The 14,542-nt window shown below is 41.2% G+C and overlaps 1 protein-coding gene across 1 annotated transcript in view; it reads right to left on the bottom strand.

Moving 5' to 3' along the window:
* LOC130127159 (dynein axonemal heavy chain 17-like) overlaps window positions 1-10,959 on the bottom strand; it is a 30,710-nt gene extending 19,751 nt beyond the window's left edge. Inside the window, exons 1-25 of the mRNA XM_056296730.1 lie at window positions 10,918-10,959; window positions 10,675-10,774; window positions 10,495-10,580; window positions 10,278-10,403; window positions 9,999-10,151; window positions 9,763-9,849; window positions 8,982-9,149; window positions 8,756-8,872; window positions 8,234-8,502; window positions 7,585-7,777; window positions 7,306-7,452; window positions 7,060-7,168; window positions 5,047-5,150; window positions 4,369-4,509; window positions 4,099-4,242; window positions 3,828-4,001; window positions 3,368-3,622; window positions 3,022-3,191; window positions 2,672-2,894; window positions 2,427-2,543; window positions 2,250-2,336; window positions 1,753-2,154; window positions 760-882; window positions 280-627; window positions 37-128 (exon numbers count right to left, since the gene is read on the bottom strand). Coding sequence (XP_056152705.1) covers window positions 37-128; window positions 280-627; window positions 760-882; window positions 1,753-2,154; window positions 2,250-2,336; window positions 2,427-2,543; window positions 2,672-2,894; window positions 3,022-3,191; window positions 3,368-3,622; window positions 3,828-4,001; window positions 4,099-4,242; window positions 4,369-4,509; window positions 5,047-5,150; window positions 7,060-7,168; window positions 7,306-7,452; window positions 7,585-7,777; window positions 8,234-8,502; window positions 8,756-8,872; window positions 8,982-9,149; window positions 9,763-9,849; window positions 9,999-10,151; window positions 10,278-10,403; window positions 10,495-10,580; window positions 10,675-10,774; window positions 10,918-10,944 — 3,962 coding nt within the window. The 5' untranslated portion in view covers window positions 10,945-10,959. The remainder of the gene's footprint in view (window positions 1-36; window positions 129-279; window positions 628-759; window positions 883-1,752; window positions 2,155-2,249; window positions 2,337-2,426; window positions 2,544-2,671; window positions 2,895-3,021; window positions 3,192-3,367; window positions 3,623-3,827; window positions 4,002-4,098; window positions 4,243-4,368; window positions 4,510-5,046; window positions 5,151-7,059; window positions 7,169-7,305; window positions 7,453-7,584; window positions 7,778-8,233; window positions 8,503-8,755; window positions 8,873-8,981; window positions 9,150-9,762; window positions 9,850-9,998; window positions 10,152-10,277; window positions 10,404-10,494; window positions 10,581-10,674; window positions 10,775-10,917) is intronic.
* Window positions 10,960-14,542: the final 3,583 nt, after the last annotated feature.

The raw sequence follows: 14,542 nt of genomic DNA, 5'->3' as shown, positions 1-14,542 counted from the left end.
GGATTTACAGATATTTATGAAAAGAATAAAATATACCTTGCTTCCAAACTTTTCAGCTTTTCAAGTAGACCCTTCTTGTTTGTAAGTTCAACCACATTGGTTATTTTTAATGCCTCTGTCATTATTCCCTTGGAGAGAACCAAAGTCAGGCATTTTGGCCACATAGGCAAGTGAAGAGTTATCCAAAATACTATATAGCATAGCATACATAGTATTCATATTCATTTACTCTTTGATGTAGCTTTCCTAGCAATAGTTTGCAATTAAATTTCTCCCTACCTTAAAATCCTTGTCAATGTCATCAAAGCACTTTGAGGCCTCAGGCAGCTGTGAATGGATGTCCTCTGAATCAGTGAAGATGCTCTCAAGGAGGGTCCAGGTGTGTTGTACAGCAAACCAGATGGAGATGACGGAGTCTACCATGGAGAGTTTCTCCTGCCAGCCTGAAGCTTGTTCAACAATATGGGAAATGTACTTGGACGCCACCATGGTCTGCAGCTGCACTTGGCTGTCCTCCAGTGTCTCAACCAGCTCCTTGTTTGGTATCAGCAGCATGGTACCTGTACGCTCATGGGGTTCATGCTCAAATGCCATGCTACCCCATGTACTGTCCAGCTTGGCCAGAGCCTGTAAAGGGGAGGTATCAAGAATGAAGATCATTTAAAGTGTTTTTGCGAACAAAACATGTTATGCAGACGCAATCACAGCTATTGTAAATTCTGATAAGTTTACAGTCTTTCTGGACATAGCATTCCTCACCCTTTCCATCTCAGACTCCTTGACAGCTTTGAGCACAATATCACGTACTTCTTCCTCAAACTTATGCAAGTTCAGTTTCAGCAAATCCTCAAATGTTGTGTTTTCAGACATCTCAAAATTCACCTGATGGATAAACAGATAAGTGATATTTAGGCTACATGTGTGAGGCAATATTTTTATTTTGTTAATAATGCAGTGTTCCCTGCAGTATTTCTTGCTGATGTGAGGGGAGGGCATAATTTCTTCTTATTCTTTTTTTGGATTTTTCTCCCCAATTGTATCCGGCCAATTACCCCACTCTTCCGAGCCGCCCCAGTCGCTGCTCAACCCCCTCTGCCAATCTGGGGAGGGCTGCAGACTACCACATGCCTCCTCTGGTACATATGGAGTCACCAGCCGCTTCTTTTCACCTGACAGTGAGAAGTTTCGCCAGACAGATGTAGCGCATGGGAGAATCACGTTATTCCCCCGTTTCCCCTCCCCCCTGAACAGGCACCCAGACTGACCAGCGGAGGCGCTAGTGCAGCAATCAGGACACATACCCACATCCTGCTTCCCACCCGCAGACACGGCCAATTGTGTTTGTAGGGACACCCGATCAAGCTGCAGGTAACACGTGGATTCAAACTGGCAATCCCAATGTTGGTAGGCAACGGAATAGACTGCTATGCTACCCAGATGCCCGGGAGGGCATAATTTCTATTAGTTGTGCCACATGTTTGCTCTTGGGCTAATTCCAAGATCAGTCCGAGCAACTGTTGCAGTCTGAGAATTGTTTTTTGTTTTGTTCTGTTTTTTTGGATACACATATACTAATATAAGGAAATCCTTACCATATTTTTTTAAATGTTATATATTCATTTGTTTGCAACAACTGGATGCATTTAAATACAATTTCATCAAATTTCTTTAGTGTGGGGGTCATCACAGCTAAATCAATGTAAAAGAAATTATCTTTAAGGGTGACATTGTCAAATGACCAAAAAACAGTACCTTTGTGGCCATCATGAGCTGCAGCCAGTGCCGCTGTCTGATAGCTGAGTTCTTCAGGCATCCCACAGCTTGCAACGAAATCATCATGTTGCTCACCATGCTGTCCAGTCCAGTGAAGGCATCCCATGCCCTCATTTCCTTGTCCAGCCCCTTGATATCCCTTAAGTATTTCTTTATGTCTATGTCCATATCATCCACATTGATGTCCGTCCACAAGGTGGTCTTCCAATTGTCAATGTTCCCTTTGATCTGAAGGATTGTGTCCCAAAGCTCTTTAAGCAGTACAACCTCTTTACGACAAGCTTTTAGTTGTTTACAGTCTGGAACATTGACCTCGAACAGACTGGCAGACTCAGTCAGTGCAGCCATCTCTTGCTCCAGCACTACAATGTCAGTTTGAGCCTACAACATGGGCATGCATACACACACGTCATTTAAATTATTATGTCATGAAGGTCTCAGTTTATTTGCTGAAACAATGCTATTTTATTACTCACCTCATCAAGAGACATGAGTGGATTTTCACAAGGAAAGAAAAAGAAAGGCTGATGTCTAAACCTTTTTCTAAACTCATCCTGTTTGATCTGTTGATAAAAGTATGATAATAAAATAAAAATTCTGCTCCTAAAGTTTAGTGTGTTGAAACACAATCTTTATATGTGAATACACCATACCTCAAACTGTTGACATTTCTGATGGACGACATTGACCTCACACATTTGCAGAGGAGCAACATTTTGTTTGACTTGGGAGGAAATCTTTTTAACACAATTCCAGTGTTCTGGGAGAGCCTACACAAATATGAATCCGATATCTTCAAGATGTAGTTTGCGCACATGCTGCGACTGAATATTATGGCTTTAGTTTTAAGTGTGGTACACAACAACAATCTTTGTGTCACCAACTTTGCATCTCTCACCTGTAGCTTTTCATGAATCTCATCAGGCAGCGCCTCTCCATAGACTCTGAGGAATTCAATAGTGTCTTTGAGAGAGGCAAACATGGAGTCTGTCACAGCCTGTCTGCCTTTCACTCTTATTAGGTGGCCCATAACCTCCAGCAGACCCTGATAGTCTCCCTCCTGTACTGTTTTGGTGAGACCCACCTTCATCTCGTTAATGAAGTCCTCTAAGTCTTGCAGGCTTCGCACACACATATACACACACACACACACACACACACACACACACACACACACAACTCAAGAATAATCAGACAGTAAAACTCGAACAAGTGTGAAAAAACTATAAGGGTTAGAGTGAAATTTACCGGTTAGAGATGTTGTCTATAAGGTGCTGTTTGAACATAAGGCTCCAGAGTTTGATGTTGTGAAGCAACGAGTATTTGAAGGGGCGAATATCAATCTGAAGCCAACCCTGAAGTAAAACGGAGTTCTCGAGGTTGCACATCTCATTATACAAGTTCTCAGATTTGTCTATCTGCCAAAAACAAGAGACACATTTCTCAGTTTATCCTAGTCACACTAATGCTAATTCCCACGGACCAGAAAACTGACAAATAAAACGAGACAAGGAATGCAGATTGATTTACAAAAGGTAAAAAAAAAAATTAACCTGTAACCATCACAAAAGTGCTCCCCTACAACTATTCCTACCTCCTTTCTGAATTCTTCAAGTGTTGGTGGGATTTCAGGGACAGGCTCATATCCATAGGTCTCTATTATCTCTGCACTCAGCACTTTGCCATACCGCAAGAACTGTTCCATGAACTCGTCCCTGTCATCTTGCCACAGGTAAGAGTAACTATACATACTCTGTCCATACGTCTGTGCTTCCTTCATAGCTTTCTGTACATGGTTTGTCACATTCTCATACATATTGGACAGCTTAGGTATACTATCGAGAACCAACTGAGACAAACATGAACACAGAAAAAAAAAGATCATACCATTGACTAATTGTGCCCTTACAGCATCAGTTTCCTTAATGAAACATGAAATAGACCCAAAATGATAGTTATGACATGAATGAAAAAGCATGGTGTTTCTATCCTAGTGATGAAGGGCAGGGTCAAGCAATAACTTTTGTCCAGAACCCACATTTGTTAGTACTCACTTGATAGCTACTTTTGTTGGTCAGTGATATGGGAGGGACCAACTGTGCTACTTTGTATACATCAGTTATGAGATTCTGCACCATCTCATGAAAGCTGTGGTCTAAACTTGGGCGGAATACAGCGAGTTTATTCTCTAATTCAAATTGAACCTCAAACAATGGAGCTCTGCCTTGCTGTAAATAGAATAATATGCCGTTACAAACAAAATGCACAAAACTCAAACAAGATGGAAATTTTAACTTATTCAGTGGAATTTGTCAGAGTTGATACCATATCATGCATATTAGTGGCCAGGAACTGAAGTGACACATGGACAACATCACAGAGTCCATCCACCACTTTGTCATCAATATAATCAACATATCTGATCCATGATTCTGCAGTTTCAGCTGCTTTAAACAGTATTTTGTTCTCCTGGAAGACAGAAAAGGTGACCAGATTACATGCCGCTTCATCTGTTAGACTCTGTATTTCTACCATGAATCCTCAGTGTGTCTGAGCCTGCCTACTTCATATCACACCATGCTTGGGTTCCTATACCTCTATCAACTTGTGCAGTTTCCTCCCTGACTCTTGAATAGCAGTGTACTTCTTTTCAACCACTGCCGGTCTTCCTTCCAAGTCCAGTAGAGAGTCCTTCTTATTGTCTTTCCTCTCAAACATGGGTGTAATAGACCACTCCTGCAAACAATCACAAACGAATGAGACTATTATCAAAATAGTTTAAAATGAAAATCAACAAATTCTGCTTTCATGATAATACTGGACTATTCTTAATTGGTCCTTATGGGGAAAATGTTCCTTTTTACTTTACCACCTGCATGGGCCAAAGCACAATGTCAGGAATCAGGAACACGTTGTCATTTCATTTCATGCACTTGCGCACACGAAATGAAACAAATCATCGTTTCCCCCAGCCCACAGCAGTGCAACTCCAAGACAAAAACACATCCAAAAACTACAAGAACTACAAGAACACATATATCCAAACTAACACATACGTATATCCAAATGTCAGTTACAGAACAGCATCCCTGGAGCTGGAAAGGATTCAGAGTTTTATCTAAGGACACATTAGTGGGTAAGAGGACATGGACCCTGGGTTCTCCGATGAAGTTGAGATATCCCCCTTTTCACTACACTACCCTGGTGCCCAGCAGTCCTAGCCCTAACAAACTAGCAACATTCAGAAAGAGGGATGACCTAGAATTTATTCACCTTTATAATGTTGTCCATGGTCTCTAAATTGACCTTGGCCTGGTTGATTCTTCTATGAAAATCATGCAGTATGTCCCTCATGTGCTGAATATACTCCCACACACCTAAAAAAGTTCACGTGATTTAGTCACTCATCAAATCAAAATGGTAAAATTTATCTCAAGACAATCAACTAATGTATTATTCTCAGCAATTCAACAGCTCTTCATTGTCCACTGAATCAGGCTCTTGATCAGTCATATTATTCAAAATTAATTTAAGATGCACAAAGTAATTTTTTTTAAAGATTTATTTTTACCTTTTTATTAGACAGCAACAGTGAAGAGGCAGACAGGAAATCGGAAAGAGAAGGAGAGGGATATGACATGCAACAAAGGTCGCCAGCTCGAATCAAAAAGGCGACGATTGTGATCATGTGGTGTATGCTCTAACCATTCAGCTACGGAGGTGCCCCACAAAGTAGTATTTTTGATATTAACAGTGAAATCAAATAACTCCCTGTAATGTCTAAGGATCATTTGTGCTCCTGATTGCATGGAGAATCAACACTGCAGTCTACAGTTTTCTTTAACCAGAGACAGGCTTTGCCTTAACTTTCAGCTCAGTATTTCATTGTTGACATAATCCAGCCCAAAGATGGCACCTCTCTTGCAACTATATGTCAATGGATAATGGCAACAACGAGCTGAAAGTGAAGGCAAAGCCTGTCTCTGGTTAAGGATAAATACAGACTGCAATATTGATTCTCAATACATTTGTCTGCACAACTGATGTCTTGATCCATGCTCAACAATCTAGGTAAGGAAATCCCAGAAAGTTGAATCAGTTCATCTGGACACAACGTTTAGTGGGAGAAAGGTTTCATCACTCATCTAAGTGTCTTCGTCAGGCTAGGCTGACTGCAGGTATCCCCAACCTTATAAACAGCACAGTTGCATAACGACAGAAACCAATGATCGGTTTCATATGCAAATTGCCATGACCATTAATTAGAGTTACAATGGCCATATGTACTATTCACAGAGGATTGGGGAATAGTTGCAATCACAGCATTATAAGATGGTGACAGATGTACTCTTAGCCCCACTCCGGTTCAGGGATGGTCGTTGCCTCTTCACCTAGATGGCTTCTTTGACTCCCCATTCAAACCAGCGTTCCTCCCGATCTAGGATGTGCACATATCCTGATCCTTGAAAGAGTGGCCACTGGCCTGTATATGGGTGTACATTGCCCAGTCCTGGCCTGACGAGGTAACTCTTCTGTGTTGTGCCAACCTCTTGGCCAGCGTCTTTTTGGTTTCCCCGATGTACAAGTCACAGCAATCCTCCTGGCACATAACAGCATACACTATATTGCTCTGTTTGTGCCGGGGGACCCAATCCTTGGGGTGGACCAATTTCTGGTGCAGCATGTTTTGGAGTTTGAAAGCAACCAAGATGCAGTGTTCGGAAAATGTGCATCTCAACTGTTCTGACACTCCCACCACATATGGGATCCGCCACTGGTTTATGCTTAGACAGCTGTTGTCCTTCTCCTTTATTCAATCAGCTGGTGCACTGTTTGGGTGTATTCCTGGCTTTGACAAATGTCCAGTTAAGATAACCACCCTTAACTAGGGATTTCTCCCCTTCCCCAGCTGCTGTGTCAGTGGGGACGTTGTCAGCTCGGTGGTACAGCGCCCTGGTGAACTTGATGTGGTTGTCCACAGAGTTAATGTGGTCAGTGAAATGTTGTACGTCCTGAGATTTAATTTTAACTCAGTTGTCGTCCACAAATCTGAACCAATAGCTAAGGGTGTCCCTGGATAGGACATCAGAGCCCTCTTTTCCACTTCCTCCATAGACAAGTCGGCCACTATAGGTGACAGTGAAACTGGGGAACCCAGTGATAAGTGATCCTTTCACATTACAGGGAGTCATTTGATTCACTGATTATATCAAAAATATTGTTTAATGTAGCTTTAATTATCATGCACGTAATAAAACTGGTACTTTGAATTAATTTTTACAGTACCATCCCTGCTCCACCTCAGAATACTCTCAGCCTGGGCTAGCTGAATATCAATGCTTTTCAGCTCTTCGTGAATCAGAGGCAATTCAACAGGGAGAACTACAGCCCGAATCTGCAAGAAACAAATTTTGTTTAACAATGCTTTTCCCACAACAATTAATATGAGTATCTGTGTCTATGCGAAATCAGCTGTTGCCAATCACAGCTCTTTCTTCAGTCATACATTCAGTAACTCTTTTTTTTTTTTACCTGATTGTACCATGACACAAGTAGGTCGAGATTGCAGACATATTTCCTTAGGATGCTGTTCTGAGCAAAGACATCAGCTGCACTGAGAGGGATGTTCTCCTGGCCTTGAATGGTCAGGTACTTTACCTCTCTGAGCACTGCCACCAGCTAAGGAATCAGAGAGACAGCACAATGTATGAGCACACATCAGTTAATGTTGGTTGTCGTATTGTTTATGGAGCTATCGTCATAAAATCGTGAATTTACATAACCAATTGCACAATAATATTGCCAACGAACCTTCTTGCTGAAATTTACACTGAGGATGTTTTGCTCACTGCGCAAAAGTAGTGGGTGTTCCAAGTTAAACCGGCAGTCTTTGTCTACCTGAGAGGTCCAGACAGAGTATACATCCTCACAGTACTGATGCAGCAAAGCCATAATCTCATCATACTTATGGAGCAACAATTTAGCCTCATCTGCGTCCATACAGCTGAAAACAAAACAAAACCAAATGCTTCAGAGCAAAAAAATAACATGGAGATGAATATCTCTGCATTCGAGAACTATTATGCAATTATTTATTATTTTTGCAAAACAATGTGGCCTTTTCAAATGTATTCCTGTCTCGCTTTTGTTGCTTCATTCATTTTTCCCCTACAGGGACCTCATTTAGCATTGGTTGATTGCTCACTACTAGAAAAGTGCTCTAAAACTAATTCATTAATAAATCTTAAATGATTAACAAAACAAAACTTGATGGAAAACATCAATTTAACCTTTCTTTAAACAAAAAACTAAACAAATGTGCATTTATAGTACAAGTAGTCCATAATTAATCCAATTAAGAGGCATTTTTGTGCTTAACCAGGTACTGAGACTACCATCAGGGATACAAGGGTTCAACGGTACAAACAAAGCATTTTTATGCATTAAAATATTCACATACAGCTGGTGTATGGCCTTGAAGCTTTTTGCTGAAATTTGAATCCTGTTTCTTAGCTCATGAGCCCATTTAATTTGACCTGCGATGGGTGGCATGTTCTTGCCGATTGAAGGTATACTCATCCCTCTCTGAACAGCTGCCTTCTGTGTATCAAACATCAACCTGGCACAGTCCAGCTCTGCAATGAACATTGCTATCAGCTTCTTGTATTTTGGGGAAAACCGGGCCTGGATGTTAGGTCGATGCATGATAAAACTGAACATCTCCATCAACTGCAATAAAGAGAAATTCATTATTTAGCATATATAGTCCTTAACTTATGTTAAATTTCTAGTTGCCATTCCGAAGACAATACTTTTTGTGGAATTCAGGGCCCATGTAAATTTTAGAAATATATCAATTATAATTATATAATTTATTATAAAATTGTATAAAAATTATACACGTATCAAAGCTCCAGTCTATCCTTTTCAGTGAAAAAAGCCCACTTTCAATAGAACGTCATCATGCCTAGCAAGATAGCACCTTCACTGCAGATTCAGCAGAAGCACAGTCATCAAAGGCTTTGCAGAGAACAGTGCCCAGTTGTTCCTCAAAATCCATGACATTGACCTGAAACTGCTTGTAGTTCACCTCATAGCTCTGTATTTATTGTAGGAGAAGTGCTGCAGTTATGAAAGATGTAGAAAGCCACCAAGCTCTTGTATGTGTGTAGAAAATAACTTATTCAGACATGTGGCTAGTTTTTCACCTTGTCATCTGTGTCAGTCACATCATATTTGCATTCAGCAAATGTTTTGATATACTCCTGGAAGTCCTCATAGATACCAAAAACCGCAGCTCCCATAGTATTGCCATGGACCCCCTGGATAGCCACATTCTCCAGTTTATGTAGCTGCGCTGACACAGAGAGGACTTCCTGGGAGATGAAGACAAGTGACTTAGCCAAACGTGAGTAATGTATGGCAAGTTAAAGACCATACAGTGACTTGACATTATTTGTCTGTGGGTGAGCCCACTGTATGGAAAAGAGGGGAAAACACTCCATTATGTGGTGCTAAGGATATTGGTCTAAGCAGAGCTTGCTTTTCTTATCCTACTGTGATTCCTCAGTTAAATTTGCTGAATTCTAGAAACTTTAAAAATCCTAATGAATTTCTAAAATTAAAAGTTACACACACAACTACAAATTTCACGCATATAATCGATTTACTGAATTAAATCATGACCCTGTTGTGAAAACTGTGTCATCACAGCAGTAGTACACATATTAAGACAGGGAAATAAAGACCGCTAAAGGTGATAATACAAAAAAGTCACAGCACTAAAGAGAAACACAGCTACTTCTTTGGAGATAATGATAAAAATATACTTGAGCCAAATTTTGTTATGGATCTGAAATATACTATATTTCAATTATATGAATTTTTAAACAGTTTGTTTATACTTCCTGTTCCCATTCAGGTCCATTTTAACACGGTTCAAATGTTTGTTTTTTTTTACAAGTGATTGAGAGAGTGAGAGCTGCATACTTCAATGGTCCATAGGCGTTCCAGAAAAGCATCTAGGCGGTTGAACACCAAATGAGATGGAAAATCCCAGTTCTTGGTGGTTCCACCCTATAAAATAGAAACAATGGGATGACAGTGAGGGGTAATTTGGTCTTGAAATGAGAATCAAGACATAGCCTTAAATACAGTCTTAATATATTAAACAAATTATAAAATGGATGGAAAAGAATGAAATTCATCTCAACAATTTTACTTACCTTGAAGTATGTGCCCATTTTCCCTTTAAATTGTTTATAGGTTTCTTTGAGGGCCGCAAGAGTTTGAATACACGTTCTGATATTTGCCAGAATCTCATCAACCTCCCCCATAACACCCTGCATCACCTTCTCACGACCGAGGAAGTTTCTGGTCTGCAGTACAATGTAGCACAATAACCTGCACTTACTATTCACATCATGATCATTTCATCTTTGTTAAACACAAATCTTATCAGCAAGACAACTCAGTGTTTTGAAGGCAAATATAACCAACAGTACCATATCAATGAATAAGTTACAGATTTCCTGGAGTATTACAATGATCCTCGCTGGCCTGCAGTAGTCTTCAGAGTTTGCCCAGGTGAGACAAACTGTGTGCATCATAGCTTTGATGCTGGTTATTAGCTGGAACGGAACCAAAGAATGAAAATATTATGGTTCAGTTTTAATCATAATTGTGGAAAATTAGGATAAACATATTTAAAAATGCTGTCACCTCTGAGTAGTCATTTTTCTCTGTGTCATTTAGTATCTTTTGCAGCGGTCTTAGATAGGTCACTATATCTCTTGCCTCCCTCAGGCCTAAAATTGAGGAAATTCATGAAATACTCTAATTTCTAAACATGTGTGTACTGTACGTAGAGTGAGATATTTTTTTAAAAGCAAATTTTAAGACCGTCTTTGATGTCGTTGTAAATATCATTCAGTATGGGCCAGTAGATACTTTCTGCTTTCTCAACTATATATGCCATTTTGCGGACTTTGTGGTTCATCAACTGTGAAGAAGGTAACAAAAATAGAATTACTAACTCCAATAGTGGTTGCATTGTTGCTATGTTAACATGAGATTCCAAATCATTCAGGACTGCTTGAAAACCTTCAATTACTTTTGTTAGATAACTTAGAGGACATACTGTACCTGGTCGTGTATATAATTCAGATTCATCAGGCGATTGTCCCAGAAATCAAACTCGGTTTTAGGAAGTGGGTTTAATCCATCCAGTATAGGCTGGCCTGAGTCTTTGTTTAGGACCTCATTTATCTGATAAACCCAGTCGATTATCAAGGTCTCAAGTGCATGCAAAAATTTGCTTTCAATCTGAGCAGGTAGCCTACAAAATGCAAAAGGAAAATATTTGCCCAGCTAAACTAGAGGTGAAAAAGTGAGTTACTTGCTGCCTCTGCTACGTTTGTGTTTGCCTACCCGCTTCCAGCATTCGCAACAGTTGCTGTGTTTTCAGGGAGTGGAAGAAATGTTCTACCCTGAACTTGACCACTGATGACAAAGGCCTCATTCTTTAATTGTTGAGTCCTACGAGAGACATCTTCTGAAACAACTTTAGGCCAGCTCTTGGTGTTGTCTTCATCTGCAAGCAGTGGGTAAACAACCTACAGAGAAAAAAAACAAAACAAAACAAAATCTCCAACTTGAAAACAAAACACCGAATGTATGATGAGGTGCAGGGACAAGCAGTCTATCTATATATTTTCAATGTTTCTTGAGAATAAAATCAAAATTTTGTAATTAATGTACCGTGATATTTTGAGAATTAAGTCAACATTTTAAGAGAGTCCAAAAGCTATTTTTTTCTATACCAAGTTAGGCATCTTCAATGAAATGCAAATGTAACGATCACGGATGAATAGACTTGCTAGCCCTTGGCTTGACTGGCTAACACTGTCGCCCGTGGTGAGGGAAATCCGGGTTTGTGTTCTGGCTGACTGCAGTGGTTCCTGGCTGCCCCCCTGAATTCACTACATTGGTGTCGGAAGTGGGATGGTGAGACCATGAGGCCATTGGAAGCGCGTGTACCCAGAGGCGTGAGGGAACTGTTACGCTGAAGCGCGGGGACGTGCTTCCCAAAGGAGGAGGGTAGTGTAACGATCACGGATGAATGGACTCGCTAGCCCTTGGCTAATCGGTCGGACCCTTTAGTCGACTGGTTAACATTGTCACCCGGGGTGCAGGAGATCCGGGTTCTTGTCCTGGATGCGGCGGTTCCCGGCTACCCCCTTGAATTCACTATACATTTACACTACCCCCCTCCGTCGGGAGGCGCGTCCCCACGCTTGGGCAGACCAACTCCCTCACGCCTCTGGGCGCCCGCGCTTCCAATGGCCTCATGGTCTCACCATCCCATTTCTGACACCAATGCAGCGAATTCGGGGGGCAGCCGGGAACCACCGCGGCCAGGACGTGAAGCCGGATCTCCCGCACCACGGGTGACAAGATTAACCAGTCGACTAAAGGGTCCGACCCATTAGCCAAGGGCCAGTGAGTCTAGTTATCCGTGATCATTACACTAACCTCCTCCTTCGGGAAGCGCATTCCCGTGCTTCAGCATACCAGCTCTTTCACGCCTCAGGGCGCTCATGCTTCCATTGGCCTCACGGTCTCACCATCCCATTTCTGACATCAATGTAGCAAATTCAGGGGGCAGCCGGGAACCACCGCAGCCAAGCCGCGAGCGAACTCAGATCTCCCGCACCACAAGCGACAACGTTAATCAGTCGACTAAAAGATCCACCCTGTTAGCCAAGGGTAGCAAGTCTAGTTATCCGTGATCGTTACACAAACAGCCACAGTGTGAGCTGTACGACATTCAAATAACTTAGATTCAATCCAATGACTTTAATTCAGACAAGTTTTATTGCGAAATATTAACCTTAGGGGTGTCATTTTTTCAGCTTTAGAAGTATCATTTGATTTGTTAGAACTGTTATATGGCCTCCTCGCTGAAAACAGCAAATATTCGGGAGGTTAAGGGGGCGTGGGCCTGAGTATTATTATTGATAGCTACAAGATAGTTCACTAATTTACATTTTGTTACGAGGCAATTATTCGAAAACAGAGCAACGGGCAGACTGATCATGTCAATTCATTGACTGCCCACTCCAATTTGGGTATTAAATGATGGAATTTATTATCAGAGGCCTACTGGTAGGGCGGTTCTCTGCCGCCGTGTCATGGATTACCCCATTTTATTATATGGCTGTACCTTACAAAAGAAGTCAATAAAATGACATAAACTAATCGTTGAAAATTATTCCGGAGAGATGTATTTCTTTATATGTAGCTTGCTAGCATTAGCCTAGTTACTTCATGAAGCGCATTAATTTGAAACAGAACAGGAGCAGTGATGAGGCCGCGGCTGGACAACCAGCTTGACAACAGTCCAATAACTAACTGCAGAATTCTTTAACTGACCAATCAGAATCGAGTATTCAACAACGCCGTAATAAAGTGGTCTGATTATGTTGACAAACAAGAGGATGGCCTCTCATGGGGCTTAAGTCATGTTTTCCCAACAGTAATTCTGATATTTTGGGTTACTTTTCATTAAACCGTCTCAAAAAATACGAAATTGTAAAACGTGATTTGTATCGCTATCTTTAATGGTAACATATAGGTTAAAATTTCGAAATTATTAACATTACGTGCGTGTTAGTTATTTGGACACTGCTCCTCTTGCGGATATTGGAAGTTGTTTGCGTTTTCACTGGAGACTTAATAAAATTTAGAAAAAAATAAGTCTTTTCCCTCAAAATGCTTACGTAATGCTTGTCATAAAACAACATTCATTTTGAAATTCTGACTTTATTGTTGAAATCCATTTGACACTCCTTCCAAACGTAAAGTCAAATATCAGAGGGCTACACCTAGCTAGCTACCTATCGCCCGCATTTGGCTAAAACCGTCCTGCGTTTGGCTAATTTAAAGCCGTTTTTCTCACCTGCTGTGTCACTGCAACAATGGCGTCCACGGGTTCCTTCGCAACCTCTCCTACGATGAGATGTTTAATATTGTCTTTGGTAAGGACTTTGTTCTCCCTCCTGATAAAATATACAGCTTTAGTTTTGATGTATCGGGGGAAACGGAGACTTGCGACGAGTTGGGAAGCGTCGTTCAGGGAAAAAACGAGGACGGAGTAATCAGACTTGTCAAAGAAACTCAGCAAAATAACGCCGTTGCTCTCCCTCTCTTTGAACTCTCGCCACTTGTCCTGCGTTAATTTGAACCCCCTGAGAATTATCTCTTGCAGAAAATCCAGTCGTTCGTCTCCCGGATCCATTCTTTTATTTTTATTTTACACCGATCAACCCTTTCCCCCAAATTTCCCAAGGTTTTCTATCAGTTCACATCTAAAAGTGGATCACCAACTGAAGAAAAAAACCCCAAGAAAAACCGTTGGAAGTTTCAATCGAACCCTCGCGCCGACCGGAAGTCAACAGTTTGTTACACAGTGAGCCGGATTTTGGACCATGTAGGTGTCGAAAGACGAAGTTAATATCTGGTGTAAATTAGCATCATTATCGTTAAATATCCCACTCGAACGGGATTGAACTACTATTTCAAAGCAGCTTATCCCACAGGAGGGCAGTCCAAGTGAGTTAGGACGGGTCACGGGGCATTTTGTGGCGGCAAGCCATTGGAGGCCAGAGTAAACCGTGAGTCCAGGGCAAGTCATTGGCAAGTGTGGTGGCCAGTGATACAGAGAAATTGCAACAACAACAAAAAAGTACATGAGACGAGGATCCTCCAA

Source organism: Lampris incognitus, chromosome 17, assembly GCF_029633865.1.
Source record: "Lampris incognitus isolate fLamInc1 chromosome 17, fLamInc1.hap2, whole genome shotgun sequence".
Classification (NCBI taxonomy): domain Eukaryota; kingdom Metazoa; phylum Chordata; class Actinopteri; order Lampriformes; family Lampridae; genus Lampris; species Lampris incognitus.
Note: the sequence above shows the minus strand (reverse complement) of the source record. Positions and strands in the feature narration are given on the sequence as shown.